This window comes from Diaphorina citri, unplaced genomic scaffold (genome assembly GCF_000475195.1).
Source record: "Diaphorina citri unplaced genomic scaffold, Diaci psyllid genome assembly version 1.1 scaffold25, whole genome shotgun sequence".
Lineage (NCBI taxonomy): Eukaryota > Metazoa > Arthropoda > Insecta > Hemiptera > Psyllidae > Diaphorina > Diaphorina citri.
Genome location: NW_007377463.1, coordinates 4870 through 23657, shown reverse-complemented (window position 1 = coordinate 23657; position 18788 = coordinate 4870). Strand labels below are relative to the sequence as shown.

At 40.0% G+C, this 18788-nt stretch overlaps 3 protein-coding genes and 1 long non-coding RNA gene across 4 annotated transcripts in view; 3 read left to right on the top strand and 1 right to left on the bottom strand.

Moving 5' to 3' along the window:
* The window catches only part of LOC113467745, a 4649-nt gene extending 3579 nt beyond the window's left edge, over positions 1–1070 (top strand). Inside the window, exons 2-3 of the mRNA XM_026824114.1 lie at positions 519–634; positions 872–1070. Of these exons, the coding sequence (XP_026679915.1) occupies positions 525–634; positions 872–1055 (294 nt within the window). The 5' untranslated portion in view covers positions 519–524 and the 3' untranslated portion in view covers positions 1056–1070. The remainder of the gene's footprint in view (positions 1–518; positions 635–871) is intronic.
* Positions 1071–1853: 783 nt separating this feature from the next.
* On the top strand, positions 1854–16295 carry LOC103510050 (tyramine beta-hydroxylase-like). Its single transcript, XM_026824074.1, has 9 exons — positions 1854–1871; positions 1957–2103; positions 3004–3279; positions 3492–3689; positions 4191–4275; positions 4694–4860; positions 12733–12915; positions 13364–13437; positions 15617–16295. The coding sequence occupies exons 1-9, from the start codon at positions 1854–1856 to the stop codon at positions 15846–15848; spliced, it is 1380 nt and encodes a 459-aa protein (XP_026679875.1). The 3' UTR covers positions 15849–16295.
* LOC113467749 lies at positions 5899–6847 on the bottom strand. Its single transcript, XR_003391708.1, has 2 exons — positions 6222–6847; positions 5899–6140 (listed from the first exon to the last, which is right to left on the bottom strand). It is a non-coding gene; the product is annotated as an uncharacterized LOC113467749 (long non-coding RNA).
* Positions 16296–16302: 7 nt separating the features above from the next.
* The window catches only part of LOC103510039 (DNA replication ATP-dependent helicase/nuclease DNA2), a gene marked incomplete in the record, with an annotated part of 4917 nt that continues 2431 nt past the window's right edge, over positions 16303–18788 (top strand). Inside the window, 4 exon segments of the mRNA XM_026824070.1 lie at positions 16303–16469; positions 17014–17368; positions 17560–17595; positions 18301–18621. Coding sequence (XP_026679871.1) covers positions 16303–16469; positions 17014–17368; positions 17560–17595; positions 18301–18621 — 879 coding nt within the window.

The following is an 18788-nucleotide window of genomic DNA, read 5'->3' as shown; positions in this document are numbered from 1 at the left end:
TACACATCTTGTAAATTAAAATTAGGGCCTCTCAGTCCAGACGACCGACATGGTTCATACTGTCATATATGATAGTCAACCGGTAAAGGCTTTCCTTAGATCACCTAAGTGGTATTCCAAATAGCCTCAGATGGTAGTAATGCTGCACTTCGTCAAAAACAAACATACTAAACACCGGAATCCATTGGTTAGCAAACAAATATTCAATAGGATCAGGCGATGATGAGGCGATGGATTTAACGAACTAGACACGTCATCCGACCAAGAACCGGCAGTTAAAAACCCCCCCCCGAACTAAATCGAAATGCATCCCTAATTCTCTCTCCTAGACTCCCACTCGCTCGCTTGCTCGCTGAAAAAGACCAATTATAGAATAAAAACATTACTACGAATAAACTAATAATAAACATAGGAGAATTAAGAAAAAAAACTAATAAATAGATGATTAGGACAAAATAAAGAAGAGAAAGAAGGAGAAAAACGTTGAATTATCGACTTTAAATTGTGTTATTTTACAGCAATTGATGAACGAAACAAACCCTGACAAAGATGTTGTAGTGAATGAGTTTATCAAGAAACTACAAGGGGACATCAATTCCAAAAACATTCGACATTACGTGAATGCTTTCTTGACGTAAGTACCTAAAAATAACTTATATTGAGGTAGGTGCTGAACCGTCCACACTGCCTCGACAACATAGATTCACCTCGTCAATCGACGGCCGGTCGACTAGTTTAAACACACCTTTGTAGACCAATCTAATTTTCAAGCTATTTTTGTTCAAAACACGAGTAAAAATTAAAGAGTCAAAAGAGTGTTCCACATGCGATTGTCCTTGAAGATAATTAATCTCGATTGTTATTTTTTCAGTCGTAAGGATTTGCCGTTGAAGGACTACAAGTTGGACATTCTATTGGTGACAGGAGTGCTAGGATCTTACGCCAACGTGGTGGAGAAGTTACACCGAGACCTTTGCAAGAACAAATGTACACTGTTGAAAATAGAACGAGCAGGAGATGTACTCACTGAGGCCGTAAGTATTTTTCTGTTTTAGGCTGTCTTTGATTAATTTAATCATAAAAATCGGACAATGTAACTTACTAAGGCAGTAAGTATTCAAATGAAAAAGCCCATTCAGAGCCTTAGATGTAGGGGCAAACAGCCCTAAAGGATGGGTTAAGCTTCTACGAATCTACATTGGTCCATTTTAGACCCTTTTTTTTAAAAGAGGTTTGACAGATGGATCTGTAACTGCTAAGGTCTTATCGTCCCGAAATCGAAGGGAGAAGAAGGATAAGATAGGAGAAATCCAGCCGTTCCGAGAACGAATCTTATCTGTTCGGGATCAAATCCGCCCCGCGGGCGGGTATCGAGCCCGCGGCCTAGTGCTTACAAGGTAGACGAGCTACCAACCAAGCTAACTAGGTTGGCCAAGATCGCAGAATCGTCTACTAAAGGTCACTTAATCACCTATCCGCCAGCCTAGTTAGCTTAGTTGGTAGTGCGTCTGCCTTGTAAGCGATAGGCCGCGGGTTCGATTCCCACCCGGGGTGGATTTTATCCTGATGGTACTTTCACTTTGTATGTCTGGGGTTCAAAGTTTTCTTTTCGGTTCTGTGCTTAGAATTGGGAACCAATCTCAGTGGTGTAGTGGTTAGTGGACTTTGAATCTGGAGGTTGATGGTGGAGTCCAAATCAAGTCATAAAATTTATCGCAGTGTATTTACTTGTCACTACATATTTTTCGACGAGCATCTATGCTTAACACGAGCATTTATTCCTTTTCGTTTAGAATTTGAGGTGAATTTAGAATCTTTAGGTTTGTCCGAATTCCAAGAATCAAAGTAAAACCATGTTTCCCCCAAAAAAGGTGAGTCTTTCCACTCTCATTCTTGAAAAGGCTCTCATTCTCAGCTCCGCACCACCACAGATGATTCACAAGTTTTCTTCCTCAGGATATGTGGTCAGATGAGGAATCTATCCAGATGGATGAAAGGTCCCAGGACTGTGAGCAATTCTCGTGGAGTACCCGATATAACAGGACGCGATTTTCATTCGTACGAAAGATGGACACTTGTGATGGTGATGACTATTTGATAGAGGTGAGTCTGTTTTAAAATTAATTAAACAATAAAATAGTAGATAATAATAAACTAGTCAGTGCCTATTGCCTGTAAATATGTAGTACCTAACTATCTTATTTGGTCAGATGAGGAATCTATCCAGATGGATGAAAGGTCCCAGGACTGTGAGCAATTCTCGTGGAGTACCCGATATAACAGGACGCGATTCTCATTCGTACGAAAGATGGACACTTGCAGGAATCTATCCAGATGGATGAAAGGTCCCAGGACTGTGAGCAATTCTCGTGGAGTACCCGATATAACAGGACGCGATTTTCATTCGTACGAAAGATGGACACTTGTGATGGTGATGACTATTTGATAGAGGTGAGTCTGTTTTAAAATTAATTAAACAATAAAATAGTAGATAATAATAAACTAGTCAGTGCCTATTGCCTGTAAATATGTAGTACCTAACTATCTTATTTTAGGGGCGAGACAAATACTTCTCATTTAGGTGCTGTGGGTCAAAGTAAGCTTTGAGAAATTACAGTTTAGAATGAAAATTACTTTGACACTTTTACGGAAATGGGACAATCAAACTCTTTTAGGATCTCCTATGTAGGAACCGAGTGACCAAAGGACCGTTCATAAATGTATAGGTGTATTTTGCGCATGTGCACTCTGACTTGTGCCCTTGTACGGTTTAGGTAGGTACTTTTAATCAGATCCGCCCGGGGTAGATTTTATCCTGAACGGATAATGTTCGTTCTCGGAACGGCTGGCTTTCTCCTATCCTGTCTTCTTTCTCAGTTCGATTTCGGGACGATAAGATCTTGGCAGTTACAGTTCCCTCTATCAAAACTCTGTAATATACGTAAAAAAGTCCCAGAAACTAATCTGATGAATCTCTCGACCTTTCCACCTCTTTCTCATCAGGACGGTACTACTCACGTAGTCTGGCTACGCGGTTCTCTCGATCTGACCAATGACATCGAACCGGACTCAATTTCTCTGGGATCAGCAGAAGAGCGAGGCATGGAAAGGGTTCAGCTTCTGAAGACCATCTTGGGACAGCCCATCGGTCGAGAGGAAGCGTGGAGCTATGTGTTCCACAACTCCAAGCTCCATGTACCCACGGAGGAAACAACTTACTGGTGTCGAGTCATTCGACTGCCTCCCGAACTGGCTGACAAGAAACACCACGTGATTCAGGTAATTCTCCATCAGCAGCGTCTAAGGCGACGTTAATCGACACACGCGACTTCTTCGTAAAGCACAACCTAAAGCTGTGTCCTCAAATAGTCGACGGCCGTCCATCAATGTTGACATACCGTACTCTGCCTCGACAACATAGATTCACCTTGTCGATCGACCATCTACTATAATTAAAGTTTTGACTAATTTACCTCCTCGGTGTTCCCCAGTTCGAGTCAGCCATACAACCGAGCAGCGAAGGCATAGTGCACCACATGGAGCTCTTCCATTGTATTGCTCCTCCACAGCAGGACATACCTCTGTACGAAGGCCCCTGCTCCTCCCCTGAGAAGCCCCCCATAGTGGAGTCCTGTAAGAGTGTCCTGGCTGCGTGGGCAATGGGGGCACTGCCCTTCCGATACCCCAAAGTAAGTTAGTTGCCAACGAATTGAGTATTAAGCTGTGTCCACACATAGTCGACCCCGTCGATCGCTTGTCATCGACTGAAACTGTACACTACCTCGACAATATATGATTCACCTCTTCACTTCGTCGGTCGACTATGTTTGGACACACCTTCAGCATCAAGACAGTAGCTATTTAAACAAGAAATCAGTTCAGCCAGCGATAGCACGTTAAATGATCCAGTTCCCAATGAATCACTGAAGTTCAACAACGTAACGTTGCGCGTGGTTGGTATTCGGATGAGTAGGCGGCTAGGCGGGTGGCTTGTCGCCGAAGTATGTGTAAAACCCCCGTCACTAAAATACACATCAGTGACCGCAGTGACTTTAAACCCGGAAAAAAAACCCCCTACCAAGCAGAAATCAATTCAGCCTTCAATAAACTGATGACGTTTGAGATAGCAGCTGCTTTGGATGGATACCATGAATACATATGTACCTATAACGATCTTTTTCGTCTTTCAGGAGGCAGGTCGACCCATTGGAGGCCCAGCAAGCAACAGCTATGTCATGTTGGAGGTTCATTACAATAACCCGGAACATATAGCGGGTAAGACCAAAGGTTCTTTGATTTGCTAGTTCTTACCTATTTCCTTTTAACAGTCCCAATCTCCAAACTGCCAGCGAGCTTGGTTAGTAGCGCGTCTACCTTGTAAGCGCTAGGCTGCTAGTTCGGGCAGATTTGATCCTGAAGGGATAAGGTTCGTATTAACAGTCCCAATCTCCAAACTGCCAGCGAGCTTGGTTAGTAGCGCGTCTACCTTGTAAGCGCTAGGCTGCTAGTTCGGGCAGATTTTATCCTGAAGGGATAAGGTTCGTTCTCGGAACGGCTGGCTTTCTCCAATCCTCTCTCTTCGATTTTGGGGACGATAAGACCTTGGCGGTTACAGTTCCCTCCATCAAACCTCTCTTTTTAACCAAATGGAAGAAAAAAAAATCAATTTCTATTTACGTTTCCTTTGTTTCAGGTATTATCGATAGTTCTGGGCTGAGACTTCAGATCAGCAAATCTCTGAGACGTTATGATGCGGGTATAATGGAACTCGGACTGGAGTATACAGACAAGATGGCTGTCCCACCTCGCACCAACTATTTCACACTGTCTGGATACTGCACCTCTGAATGCACCACAGTGGTAGGTTCAAAACTTGGGCACCCTCCTCCTCCTCTTATTTCTTCTCCTTTTAGCCAGCCTAGTTAGTAGCTTGGTTGGTAGCGCGTCTGCCTTGCAAAACGCCAGGTCGCGGGTTCGATTCCCGCCCGAGGCGGATTTTATCCTGAACGGATAAGGATCGTTCTCGAAATAGCTGACTTTCTTCTACTCTGTCTTCGTCTCTCTTCGATTTCGGGACGATTATACCTTAGCAGTTACAGTTCCCTCTATCAAACCTCTTTCCTCACTTCTGTGACACTGCCGGGCATCGAACGGCAGCGTACATTCTCTGGTAGTTCCACTGACAGTGACAGACCATCTCGACGACGTCTGAGCAAGGGAATGAGTATGGAAGATTACGATCGGCCCAACATTAGACGACTCTCCATCAGTGTGTCTGAAACCAACAAGAATTAAACCAACTCCTTCGGCGGATTTCATTTTTGAGTTTTTCATGAAACGTTTGAAATTGACGACATATTTTATCCTTTTACCTATCAAGAAATTACCCGTACATCTTTATACTCACCTAATTTATAATACCTGGCTGCTGAAACCCTCCAAGAGTCGTATAGATCATTTGAATTTAATGATAAAAGATCTAGCTATGTACTCCGCCAACCTGTTGTGAAGACGTCCAAAATCGACTTGGGGAAATACTAATAAGTTTGTCGATTTTTACCCTCTCCTTCTTCATCACGCCTACAAAGTCGGATGAGAGTCAACAGTTCACTCTTTCGTTTCAGGTTCAATTTTCCATCTTTACAAACCCTAGGCGAAGATCTCATTGCCATTCTTGATCTTCTTCATGTACGATATGTGATAGGGTTCGGCGAAGGAGCCGGAGCGAATGTGATAGCCAGATTTGGACTGGCCCACCAATCCAGAACCATAGGTCGTTGTACGTCTCTCCTTTGGTTTTATGAATTTGACAGGTGATAGCTGACAGCTTTTTAAGCTAAGAATTGTAAGAAATAATCGCAAATCTCAATGAGCAAAAAGTCAACGTTGAATTTTTTCTGGTGTCGCCTTCTTCGAAATATTTTTTGTCATCTCCCTTACTAAAGTAACCATCAGAGATAACAATTATGTTGGTAAATTCTTCTATGGTATGATACAAACATAAAATTGTATTTTCCTATTTTCCCCACTATCTCTTTTAAAACATTTCCTTAGATTGATTGATTTATTTACTCATAAGTTGATTTTGTTTTACGATTTACCTAATTTATTTATTTATTTATTTATTTATTTTGCTATACCTTGTTTGTTTTGTGTTTTGATTTTTATATAGATAGTATTTATTTATTTATTGAGTTATTTATTTTGCTATACCTTCTTACCTTGTTTGTTTTGTGTTTTGATTTTTATATAGATAGTTTATTACTTGTTTTAATTGTGTTGATTTTGTTTACTAGTAATTTAGAGTCGTAGTTTTTTATATCACCTATTTATAAATTTTACTTGGGGATTGGTAGTTCTAAAAGTTTGAGGGTCTTTGTAAGTTGTAAGTACGAGTAGGTGGTTTAGGTTCATTAATTCATTATCATTAGGTATCCTACCACCCTACCAGAAACTAGAATAACTTTCGTAAGCCCATTAGAATTTGGATACAATATACCTAATACATACATACTTATTACAATTTTAACTTTAATTATGCCTACTTTATACATTTTAAATAAGTAGTTCAACATTTAAAACCTAAATATGTAAATTATAAAACTTGTTTACCAAACTAGGTATTTTACCTACTTCTTTATATCATTTTAAAAATAGCTAAGTCTAGGTAACTCCTACCTAATAAGTATACATATTACATAAGTAGTTTACATTATCTACCTACCTACAATAATTAAATACCTTCTTCCAAAATACATTATCTCCTAAAAAAAGTAGGTACCTTATTTGACAAAATATAATCCTCATAACTACCAAACATACAAAAATATTATAAATCTGATGTCCCCATTATATAGGGTTACGAAATTAGCGCACATCAAAACCCCAAGTTGTGTAAATGTGTATGCTTTGTAAAAGTTGTGTAAATACTCATATGTATACATATACATATGCTTTGTGAATTTTCTGAACTCATTATGAAAAGTGGAATAATCTTCAATGATCCAGTTCCCAATGAATCACTGAAGTTCAACAACGTAACGTTGCGCGTGGTTGGTATTCGGATGAGTAGGCGGCTAGGCGGGTAGCTTGTCGCCGAAGTATGTGTAAAACCCCCAGCAAGAAAATACACATCAGTGACCGCAGTGACATTAAACCCGGAAAAAAAAAATGATCCAGTTCCCAATGAATCACTGAAGTTCAACAACGTAACGTTGCGCGTGGTTGGTATTCGGATGAGTAGGCGGCTAGGCGGGTGGCTTGTCGCCGAAGTATGTGTAAAACCCCCGTCACTAAAATACACATCAGTGACCGCAGTGACTTTAAACCCGGAAAAAAAACATTATATAGGTAAATTTTATTTTATTTTATCCTACATCCCACCATTGGATTGCACCATGAGATTTATAATGTACATTTTATATAAATATTTAAACATAATTATTTATTTTTAAACTGTTGTTGTCGCTTGTTTTGTTATATTTTTAGATGACTTTATCGATTAATTAAATACAATCAATTCAGCCTTCAATAAACTGATGACGTTTGAGATAGCAGCTGCTTTGGATGGATACCATGAATACATATGTACCTATAACGATATTTTTCGTCTTTTCAGGAGGCAGGTCGACCCATTGGAGGCCCGGCAAGCAACAGCTATGTCATGCTATTGTATTAGATTATGACAACTTTTAATTCTAATAATAGAACACGTTCATTGGATCATAATGTCATAAAGAATAATTATTTTGAATTGTATATGATTTAGATTAGAAATTGACCATTGTACAATGTACTTTCATGTATCTTATGTGCAAATAAAACATATATTCTATTCTATTCTATTCTATGTATAGGGACAATAATTGTTTCTTTTAGTATGTTGGGATAAACGCCTTGTTCAAAACTTTTATTTGTTAGATTAGAAATTGACCATTGTACAATGTACTTTCATGTATCTTATGTGCAAATAAAACATATATTCTATTCTATTCTATTCTATTCATATGTATTATGTGCTGTGCACAAATGGTAAAGAGCAAGGGTTATAACTGAGACATTCGGATGTGACCTAAATACTTCATGATATGGATGAGAATTTTTATATGCACAAATATAACGACCAAAATACTGTTTCTTCCATGGTCTGTGCTTATTGTGGATACCTACATCATAGATAGGTACCTACTAACGTATTATGTGCACAACTGGTAAAGAGCAAGGGTTATAACTGAGACATTCGGATGTGACCTAAATACTTAGAGGTATAGGTTCATAAAAATTACTGACTTCATTACTTCATAAATGAATGTTGCTTCCTATGTATGTACATCGTTCATTTTAGGTGTCCAGTCTGCAAAAAATGGTCAAATTGATCAAGAAACGGTAACTACAATAAATGTTGCTTCCAATGTACATCGTTCATTTTAGGTGTCCAGTCTGCAAAAAATGGTCAAATTGATCAAGAAACGGTAAAATAAATGTTGCTTCCAATGTACATCGTTCATTTTAGGTGTCCAGTCTGCAAAAAATGGTCAAATTGATCAAGAAACGGTAACTAATACATACAAACCTATATTTTACTAATCATTGTCACCTACATCTGAATAAAATATTTTCTCGCAAATGTTTCGTTTTTCAGTACAAAATTAATACAATTCTACCTGTGTCTGTTTTGTTTCAGAAATATTCTATTCAAACAGAGAGGAGCGGTGTGCTGACAGTACATGTGCAGGGTGATCTCTCTCAACAAGAAAAGAGAGCTGTGTTTCTCACTGTTCACGATCTAGGATGCAATCGTAAGTTATGTTTTTCAGGGTTCGAAAATATAGGGGGAAGTCCAATTTACCAAAACATGCAACAATATAAAAAGTACCATACAACAGTTCACTGCAATCGTAAGTTATGTTTTTCAGGGTTCGAAAATATAGGGGGAAGTCCAATTTACCAAAACATGCAACAATATAATAAAGTACCATACAACAGTTCAAAGGGCACATCCACCAAAACAGTGCAAAGTGCACATCCACTAACATATATAATAGGTATTTGAAGAAAGTTTCATAATAATTGTTGTCGATAATGTTCATCTTTACAGATCTCAGATAATGTTAGACAGAAAATTGTTAAAATGAATCTTTCCTTTTCAGTGTCCTGTAATCTGTTCCACAAAAGAATCTGCACTCTCCACTCCTTACTTTTTACTCCACGGTCAGAAAATATCGGTTCGTTTCTTCCGCACTTGGAGCAAAAATAGAGTTGCGGGGAGTTCAGAGTCTGAATTAGGGACCTGTTATTCTCCTTGACACCTATCTAAAGGTGCGTCCAAACATAGTCGCCCAGCCGTCGATCGACGATTTGAATCTATGTTGTCGAGGCAGTGTGGACGGTTCAGTCGATCGATGCCCCGTCGACTATGTGTGGACACACCTTAAAACGGACTGTTTCATGTGTGGACTCACCTTAAAACGGACTGTTTTCCATTTTCCAGACAACTCCATTCAGACGTTCGTGAACCTAGCCTGCATGCAGGAGATCAAGGATAGATCTGTGTTCATCCATGTCGATGTTCCAGGACATGAAGATAATGCTAGTGATCTACCTGACTCGTAAGTCAATGAGTTGTAGATCAACTTTGAAAGGAGAATATGCCAGTAAATACCATTTTGTTTCTCTTTCAAATGGTTGCTGAAAACCTCCAAGAGTCGTATAGATCATTTGAATTTAATGATAAAAGATCTAGCTATGTACTCCGCCAACCTGTTGTGAAGTGGTCCGCAAACCACCTCCCATTACTTGTCCTGTCCGAAGCGTAAAGGTACCTAGACTAGACGAAGAAGTCCAAATGGACTGAGGCCATCTCAAAACTCATCATGTGTAGGGAAATCTTTAGTAGACACAGTCCATTCTGTGATTCTACTAGACGTCCAAAATCGACTTGGGGAAATACTAACAAGTTTGTCGATTTTTACCCTCTCCTTCTCCTCACTTCTGTGACACTGCCGGGCATCGAACGGCAGCGTACATTCTCTGGTAGTTCCACTGACAGTGACAGACCATCTCGACGACGTTTGAGCAAGGGAATGAGTATGGAAGATTACGATCGCCCCAACATTAGACGACTCTCCATCAGTGTGTCTGAAACCAACAAGAATTAAACCAACTCCATCTTCAGCGGAATTCATCTTTGAGGTTTTCATGTTTTGTTCTTTTACCAGAATTCATCTTTGAGGTTTCATGTTTTGTTCTTTTACCTATCAAGAAATTACCCGTACATCTTTATACTCACCTAATTTATAATACCTCCTACCCTACCTATTACTTTTTCTTTTTCACTATACCTACCTACACAATAATAGAGGATTATAATAGATACTATCCAGCATAAGTCGTTGTAGGTCTCTCCTTTGGTTTTATGAATTTGACAGGTGATAGCTGACAGCTTTTTAAGCTAAGAATTGTAAGAAATAATCGCAAGACTCAATGAGTAAAAAGTCCCCGTTGAATTTTTTCTGGTGTCGCCTTCTTTGAAATATTTTTTGTCATCTCCCTTACCAAAGTAACCATCAGAGATAACAATTAAATGGTAAATTCTTCTATGGTATGATACAAACATAAAATTGTATTTTCCTATTTTCCCACTGTCTCTTTTAAAACATTTCCTTAGATTGATTGATTTATTTACTCATAAGTTAATTTTGTTTTACGATTTACCTAATTTATTTATTTATTGAGTTATTTATTTTGCTATACCTTCTGTAGATTTTATCCTGAACGGATAATGTTCGTTCTCGGAACGGCTGGCTTTCTCCTATCCTGTCTTCTTTCTCAGTTCGATTTCGGGACGATAAGATCTTGGCAGTTACAGTTCCCTCTATCAAAACTCTGTAATATACGTAAAAAAGTCCCAGAAACTAATCTGATGAATCTCTCGACCTTTCCACCTCTTTCTCATCAGGACGGTACTACTCACGTAGTCTGGCTACGCGGTTCTCTCGATCTGACCAATGACATCGAACCGGACTCAATTTCTCTCGGATCAGCAGAAGAGCGAGGCATGGAAAGGGTTCAGCTTCTGAAGACCATCTTGGGACAGCCCATCGGTCGAGAGGAAGCGTGGAGCTATGTGTTCCACAACTCCAAGCTCCATGTACCCACGGAGGAAACAACTTACTGGTGTCGAGTCATTCGACTGCCTCCCGAACTGGCTGACAAGAAACACCACGTGATTCAGGTAATTCTCCATCAGCAGCGTCTAAGGCGACGTTAATCGACACACGCGACTTCTTCGTAAAGCACAACCTAAAGCTGTGTCCACAAATAGTCGACGGCCGTCCATCAATGTTGACTGAAACCGTACTCTGACTCGACAACATAGATTCACCTTGTCGATCGACCATATTCAGGTAATTCTCCATCAGCAGCGTCTAAGGCGACGTTAATCGACACACGCGACTTCTTCGTAAAGCACAACCTAAAGCTGTGTCCTCAAATAGTCGACGGCCGTCCATCAATGTTGACATACCGTACTCTGCCTCGACAACATAGATTCACCTTGTCGATCGACCATCGATCGACGGCCATCGCCGTTGACTATGTGTGGACCCAGCTTTACAGCTCTGCTCTGTTGACTACTATAATTAAAGTTTTGACTAATTTACCTCCTCGGTGTTCCCCAGTTCGAGTCAGCCATACAACCGAGCAGCGAAGGCATAGTGCACCACATGGAGCTCTTCCATTGTATTGCTCCTCCACAGCAGGACATACCTCTGTACGAAAAAAAACCCCCTACCAAGCAGAAATCAATTCAGCCTTCAATAAACTGATGACGTTTGAGATAGCAGCTGCTTTGGATGGATACCATGAATACATATGTACCTATAACGATATTTTTCGTCTTTTCAGGAGGCAGGTCGACCCATTGGAGGCCCGGCAAGCAACAGCTATGTCATGCTGGAGGTTCATTACAATAACCCGGAACATATAGCGGGTAAGACCAAAGGTTCTTTGATTTGCTAGTTCTTACCTATTTCCTTTTAACAGTCCCAATCTCCAAACTGCCAGCGAGCTTGGTTAGTAGCGCGTCTACCTTGTAAGCGCTAGGCTGCTAGTTCGGGCAGATTTGATCCTGAAGGGATAAGGTTCGTACTCGGAACGGCTGGCTTTCTCCAATCCTCTCTCTTCGATTTTGGGGACGATAAGACCTTGGCGGTTACAGTTCCCTCCATCAAACCTCTCTTTTTAACCAAATGGAAGAAAAAAAAATCAATTTCTATTTACGTTTCCTTTGTTTCAGGTATTATCGATAGTTCTGGGCTGAGACTTCAGATCAGCAAATCTCTGAGACGTTATGATGCGGGTATAATGGAACTCGGACTGGAGTATACAGACAAGATGGCTGTCCCACCTCGCACCAACTATTTCACACTGTCTGGATACTGCACCTCTGAATGCACCACAGTGGTAGGTTCAAAACTTGGGCACCCTCCTCCTCCTCTTATTTCTTCTCCTTTTAGCCAGCCTAGTTAGTAGCGCGTCTGCCTTGCAAAACGCCAGGTCGCGGGTTCGATTCCCGCCCGAGGCGGATTTTATCCTGAACAGATAAGGATCGTTCTCGGAATAGCTGACTTTCTTCTACTCTGTCTTCGTCTCTCTTCGATTTCGGGACGATTATACCTTAGCAGTTACAGTTCCCTCTATCAAACCTCTTTAAAAAAATCCCTTTTCCCTCAGGGCTTACCCAGCAAGGGGATCAAAGTATTCGGATCCCAACTTCACACACATTTGACCGGGAAACGCGTGTATACTCGGCACATTCGGAATGGGCGGGAATTGGCTGAACTGAATCGGGACAACCATTACAGTCCCCATTTCCAAGAGATCCGCCTTCTGAAACACCCTGTGACTGTTCTTCCGGTGAGTAGATAGGTACTAAATACCCACAAGACGTTATTACAGTGTGTTCCGAAGGTTATGTTGGGATTCCAGAATTACCAAACTTCCTTAAGGAAGGAATTTTAAGTGTGTAAGCATAAATGCTTGTCACAAATGTCGTTCCCCGCTTAATGCACTACGCTAAATTTTATGAATTGACTTGGACTCGAACAACCAACCTCCAGATCCGGTCCACCGCGCTAACCACTACAATACTGAGGTTGGTATCAGACTTCTTTAACGTGTAATTTCGAACTCGATTTTGCCTGACAGCTCCTCCCTTATCAAAGTAGATATGTATTGGTCCGATTTTAATGGACTTGGATAGAGGAGCTGAGGACCTTGTTTTGACTGCGGGGGTAAAGGGACTTTTCAGTCTCATTCTGGCAGTATAAACAGGGTATTTTATTCTCTTTTTTTCCCCTCTCAGGGTGATGCGCTCATAACAACTTGCGTGTATAACACTCAGAGCCGCGCCAATATCACATCTTCTACTCTGTCTTCGTCTCTCTTCGATTTCGGGACGATTATACCTTAGCAGTTACAGTTCCCTCTATCAAACCTCTTTAAAAAAAAAATCCCTTTTCCCTCAGGGCTTACCCAGCAAGGGGATCAAAGTATTCGGATCCCAACTTCACACACATTTGACCGGGAAACGCGTGTATACTCGGCACATTCGGAATGGGCGGGAATTGGCTGAACTGAATCGGGACAACCATTACAGTCCCCATTTCCAAGAGATCCGCCTTCTGAAACACCCTGTGACTGTTCTTCCGGTGAGTCGATACTAAATACCCACAAGACGTTAGTACAGTGTGTTCCGAAGGTTATGTTGGGATTCCAGAATTACCAAACTTCCTTAAGGAAGGCATTTTAAGTGTGGTAAGCATAAATGCTTGTCACAAATGTCCTTGTCACAAATGTCGTTCCCCGCTTAATGCACTACGCTAAATTTTATGAATTGACTTGGACTGGAACAACCAACCTCCAGATCCGAAGTCCACCGCGCTAACCACTACAATACTGAGGTTGGTATCAGATTTCTTTAATTAACGTCTAATTTCAAACTGAATAATTTTGCCCGACAGCTCCTCCCTTATCAAAGTAGATATGTATTGGTCCGATTTTAATGGACTTAGGTATAGAGGAGCTGAGGAACGTTTGTATGTGCTCCCATTGGCCCATCCCCATAAAGTAGTAATCTTTAGTATGAAGTTTCATACCTACAACTTTTGTAGTCAAAATTAAATTTTCCAATATAGTTAGTTGTGGCATCACCGCATCAGCTGCTACCTAATTAGTTTGGTTTATTGTTTGTATGTGCTCCCATTGGCCCATCCCCATAAAGTAGTAATCTTTAGTATGAAGTTTCATACCTACAACTTTTGTAGTCAAAATTAGATTTTCCAATATAGTTAGTTGTGGCATCAGCTGCTACCTAATTAGTTTGATTTATTGGGTGTGAAGGTCATGACTTTAATATTGATAGATCATCCACTCATACTCTGTCTTGTGACAAAAGCTACCCACTTACAAGTAGCTAGTCTACATATTGTCCTTATCTAAAGCTAATGTTATCTAATATGAAAACACCTCAATGGCTTGGCAGTTAGTGTCCTCATGAGGCTACAAACAACTCTATACTTAGCACAGAACTACATAATGAAATATTCAATCCTTTAAGGAATTGAACCCAAACCCACTGTAGTACTAGCTACTAGACTTTGCAATGAGTTGAGTTGATTGGGCTTTTGCGTGTATAATATCTATCTACATAAATATAGCTACCCACTTACAAGTAGCAAGTCTACATATTGTCCTTATCTAAAGCTAATGTTATCTAATATGAAAACACCTCAATGGCTTGGCAGATAGTGTCCTCATGAGGCTACAAACAACTCTATACTTAGCACAGAACTAAATAATGAAATATTCAATCCTTTAAGGAATTGAACCCAAACCCACTGTAGTACTAGCTACTAGACTGTGCAATGAGTTGAGTTGATTGGGCTTTTGCGTGTATAATATCTATCTACATAAATATATACTTATATATATTTTATTTCTTATTTCAGGACACTAAAAATCAACCAAAAATTTCCACTTTTCTGGTTCCTTCCAATCCATTTAGTAACAAATCTCCCTCTAAACAGCTGAAAATATCTAGCTTTTTCACCAAGGTAAATGCCAAGAATTCTCAAGAGGAAAACATATGTTCTAATAGTGGTGTGAAACTTTTACTTAGCAGTCCTGAATGCATCCCAGGCTCACCAGATCAACTGAAGAAGAGAAAAAGAAATGATGAACCTTGTAAGAGGAAATTATACAAATTAGACAACTATAATAAATTGTTGTATGACCCAACTGATAATGATGATTGTCAAATAATTGAAAGTACTCCTAGTGACAAACAGGGATGTAAAGGAGGGGGGGGAATGCTTCAAATTTTCGGAGTCTGGCCCACATACAAGAGAAAAATGGAGCTCCAAGGGTGGGGGGGTGGCCGGGCCCCCTCGACTCCAAATTTTCGGAGTCTGACGTACAGTAAAGGAGAAAAATGAAGCTCGAGAGGGGAGCCCGGGCCCCCTCGTCCCCCTCCCCCCTAAATACGACCCTAGGTAGTATGGAGAAATACGGTCGAAGATTAATACTTTGGGCTCTCTTTGTTCTCCAATTGTTCCAGTTGGGAGGGAGCTCGAACTTCCCCGGACAAAGGTATCAGCGACAACTATCACTCCATAGATTGGACTCCAGAGAAGACCAGAGTCCTGCAGGAGTTCTTCGACCAGAGTACGATGTCCATGCAGTGTAACCAAAGCAACGGACTGAAATTCCCAGGCGACTGGGAGAATCTGCCCAACACCCCCGTCCTCTATCCACTTCCCCCTAAACCGAGATATTGCAGTCCCAAATAGGAATTTATTACAGTTCCAAATAAGAATTCCATAAAGACAACACGACTACAACCACCTGAGAGTTTCCATCTCTAAGGGCGCAAGATCAATGGCAGTATAAAGTTAACCCAATAACGCCTAGCGGTAGACGGAAGAAGCGCGAACGTCAAGAGTTCAAAGCGAAGCCCGGCTTGAATTAACATAAAATAATTTTAACATAAACTGAAATTTTGTCAATGGCTTTAAGACGCGATGCGACATTGGGCATACATATGGTCAGATTATCGTCTGTGCACAACACATGCTGACATCTACTTTGATATGTACTCGTGTGAGGACAATCAAAGTGCTGGTTAGATTCCAACAAATCAAAATGGGGACGTTTATTCCAAACAGCCTCACTGACATAGATGATATATACTTTAAAACAAACTCTTATTGGTCCAATATTCAAAATATATAAAAGAATGTATTCATGTTTATGTCCATATCCCAGGAGGTTGCTGCTGTCTTGAGTGCCACAAAGTCTCCCATATTGAGTTCTCCATCTAAGAAATTGATCCCTGATCTATCTTTCATTTCTAAAATAAATTTTGATGATGACGATGAAGAATGGAATTTTTTGCAGATAGACAATCTTCAGTAAGTAAAAATACGTGGTACTATGACTAGGAGTCCTCAAAATATTGGTTTCAGAACACACATAATTAATGATAAACCCTAAATACTATTTGATGATGACGATGAAGAATGGAATTTTTCGCAGATAGACAATCTTCAGTAAGTAAAAATACGTGGTACTATGACTAGGTGAATAACCTTAATACTCATGTAGTTTACGATTTTTGGGAGTCCTCAAAATATTGGTTTCAGAACACACATAATTAATGATAAACCCTAAATACTGTTTGATGATGACGATGAAGAATGGAATTTTTCGCAGATAGACAATCTTCAGTAAGTAAAAATACGTGGTACTATGACTAGGTGAATAAGCTTAATACTCATGTAGTTTACGATTTTTGGGAGTCCTCAAAATATTGGTTTCAGAACATACATAATTAATGATAAACCCTAAATACTGCTGGAAAACAAATCACTATTTATTTATTAGCATCCAAATGAGGTTTCTGCCACTGTGTACTAAATTAACAATCTTTATCTCAATCCCTTTTTATCTTCACAGGAAACTTGATCTCACACGTTTCAACAAATGTGAAATCTTAAACATGGAAACCATCACGGGATCTCAACTCAAACTTTGCCTCAAACCTTGTGATTCAACTGAAAACACCACTACCTGGTGTCTTGTCATGGGGTCCTGGGTTCATACCCAGCTCAATGTAGGCGATATTATCAACATCAAGGCAGAGTATAGTAATGAATATCAGAGTTGGATTGTGGATAATAGCCGAGGGCTGATTGTGTTCCAGCCAGATATTCTGGTATCAGGTACCAGTGTCGTTGGGGCTTTGTTCTGTATGAGAAAGTCAATACTGAGTGATTTGTTCAAAGGTGTTGACTCCGGCTCCAGCATTATGGTTCTTGGAATCTTGCTACATGAGTTTCTACAAGAGGTAATTTTTTTAACCAAATACATTACTTTCCTTCCTTGAAGGACAAGGAAAGTGAAAATACATTTATTTATGTATAGGTACTTACTTTGTTCTGTATGAGAAAGTCAATACTGAGTGATTTGTTCAAAGGTGTTGACTCCGGCTCCAGCATTATGGTTCTTGGAATCTTGCTGCATGAGTTTCTACAAGAGGTAATTTTTTTGACCGAATTACTTTGTGAATATACATTTATTTATGTATTTGTACCTACCAATTACTTTTTTCAAGAGGTTTTATACAGGCAACTGTACTGTATCGTCCCGAAATCGAAGGGAGAACGAAGATATATGATAGGAGCCGTTCCGAGAAGAAAATTAATGAAAATTTTATCTAATTTGTGCCACCCACTACTTTTTTCGTGTAGCACGAACCTTTCATTTAACTATCTACTCTTTGGTATTTTTTATTTATATTTATTAGAGTGTAACTCTTAGTTATTGAAACTAATTTTCTTTCACAATTCGACTGAGGCGCTTCTTGAAAATACCCGGGTATTTATAAAAATTGGGTATTTACCCGGGTAAATACCCAGGGTATTTACCCTAAAAATAAGTACCCGGGTATTTACCCATCACTAGGTACTTACTTACCTATTACTTTTTTCAAGAGGTTTTATCGAGGCAACTGTACTGTATCGTCCCGAAATCGAAGGGAGAACGAGGATATGATAGGAAAAGGACATCCCTTCCGAGAAGAAAATTAACGAAAATTTTATCTAATTTGTGCCACCCACTACTTTTTTCGTGGAGCACGAACACTTTCATTTAACTATCTACTCTTGGGTATTTTTTATTTATACTTATCAGAGTGTAACTCTTGGTTATTGAAACTAATTTTCTTATTCCCATTGTGCACAGGTGTTGAAAGGTAATCTAAGGACCGACTCGGAACTTCGTAAGGTGATAGAGAGCCTCATTTCCTCTCAGGATACCATCCTCATGTTGTACGGCTCTCTAATGTCCTTAGAAGATACGAAGGCAGAACTCACCTCGTTCATACCTCGCATTCAGAACTTCCTTGCTACCTATGTAGACTCGAAGAAACCCCCTGGCAAATCTACTTGGGATGGCCAAATAGTGAAAGTACAAGACATTGAGGAGAATATTTGGCTCCCCAATTTGGGAATCAAAGGCAAGGTGGACGTCACCGTGAAAGTTCGCTCTCGGAATGTCGTCAAGGTAAAGTAGAAAAAAACATTTTATTTCTATCAAAATCCAGCCCGGGGTATGTTAGCGACCCCTAAGTTATAAAACTTATGCCGGAACGATTTCCTATACACCGAGCAAACCAGCTCACAAGTCATCAGTTTTATTTTTAGTGAACAGTAGGATTAATGTGTAAGCCT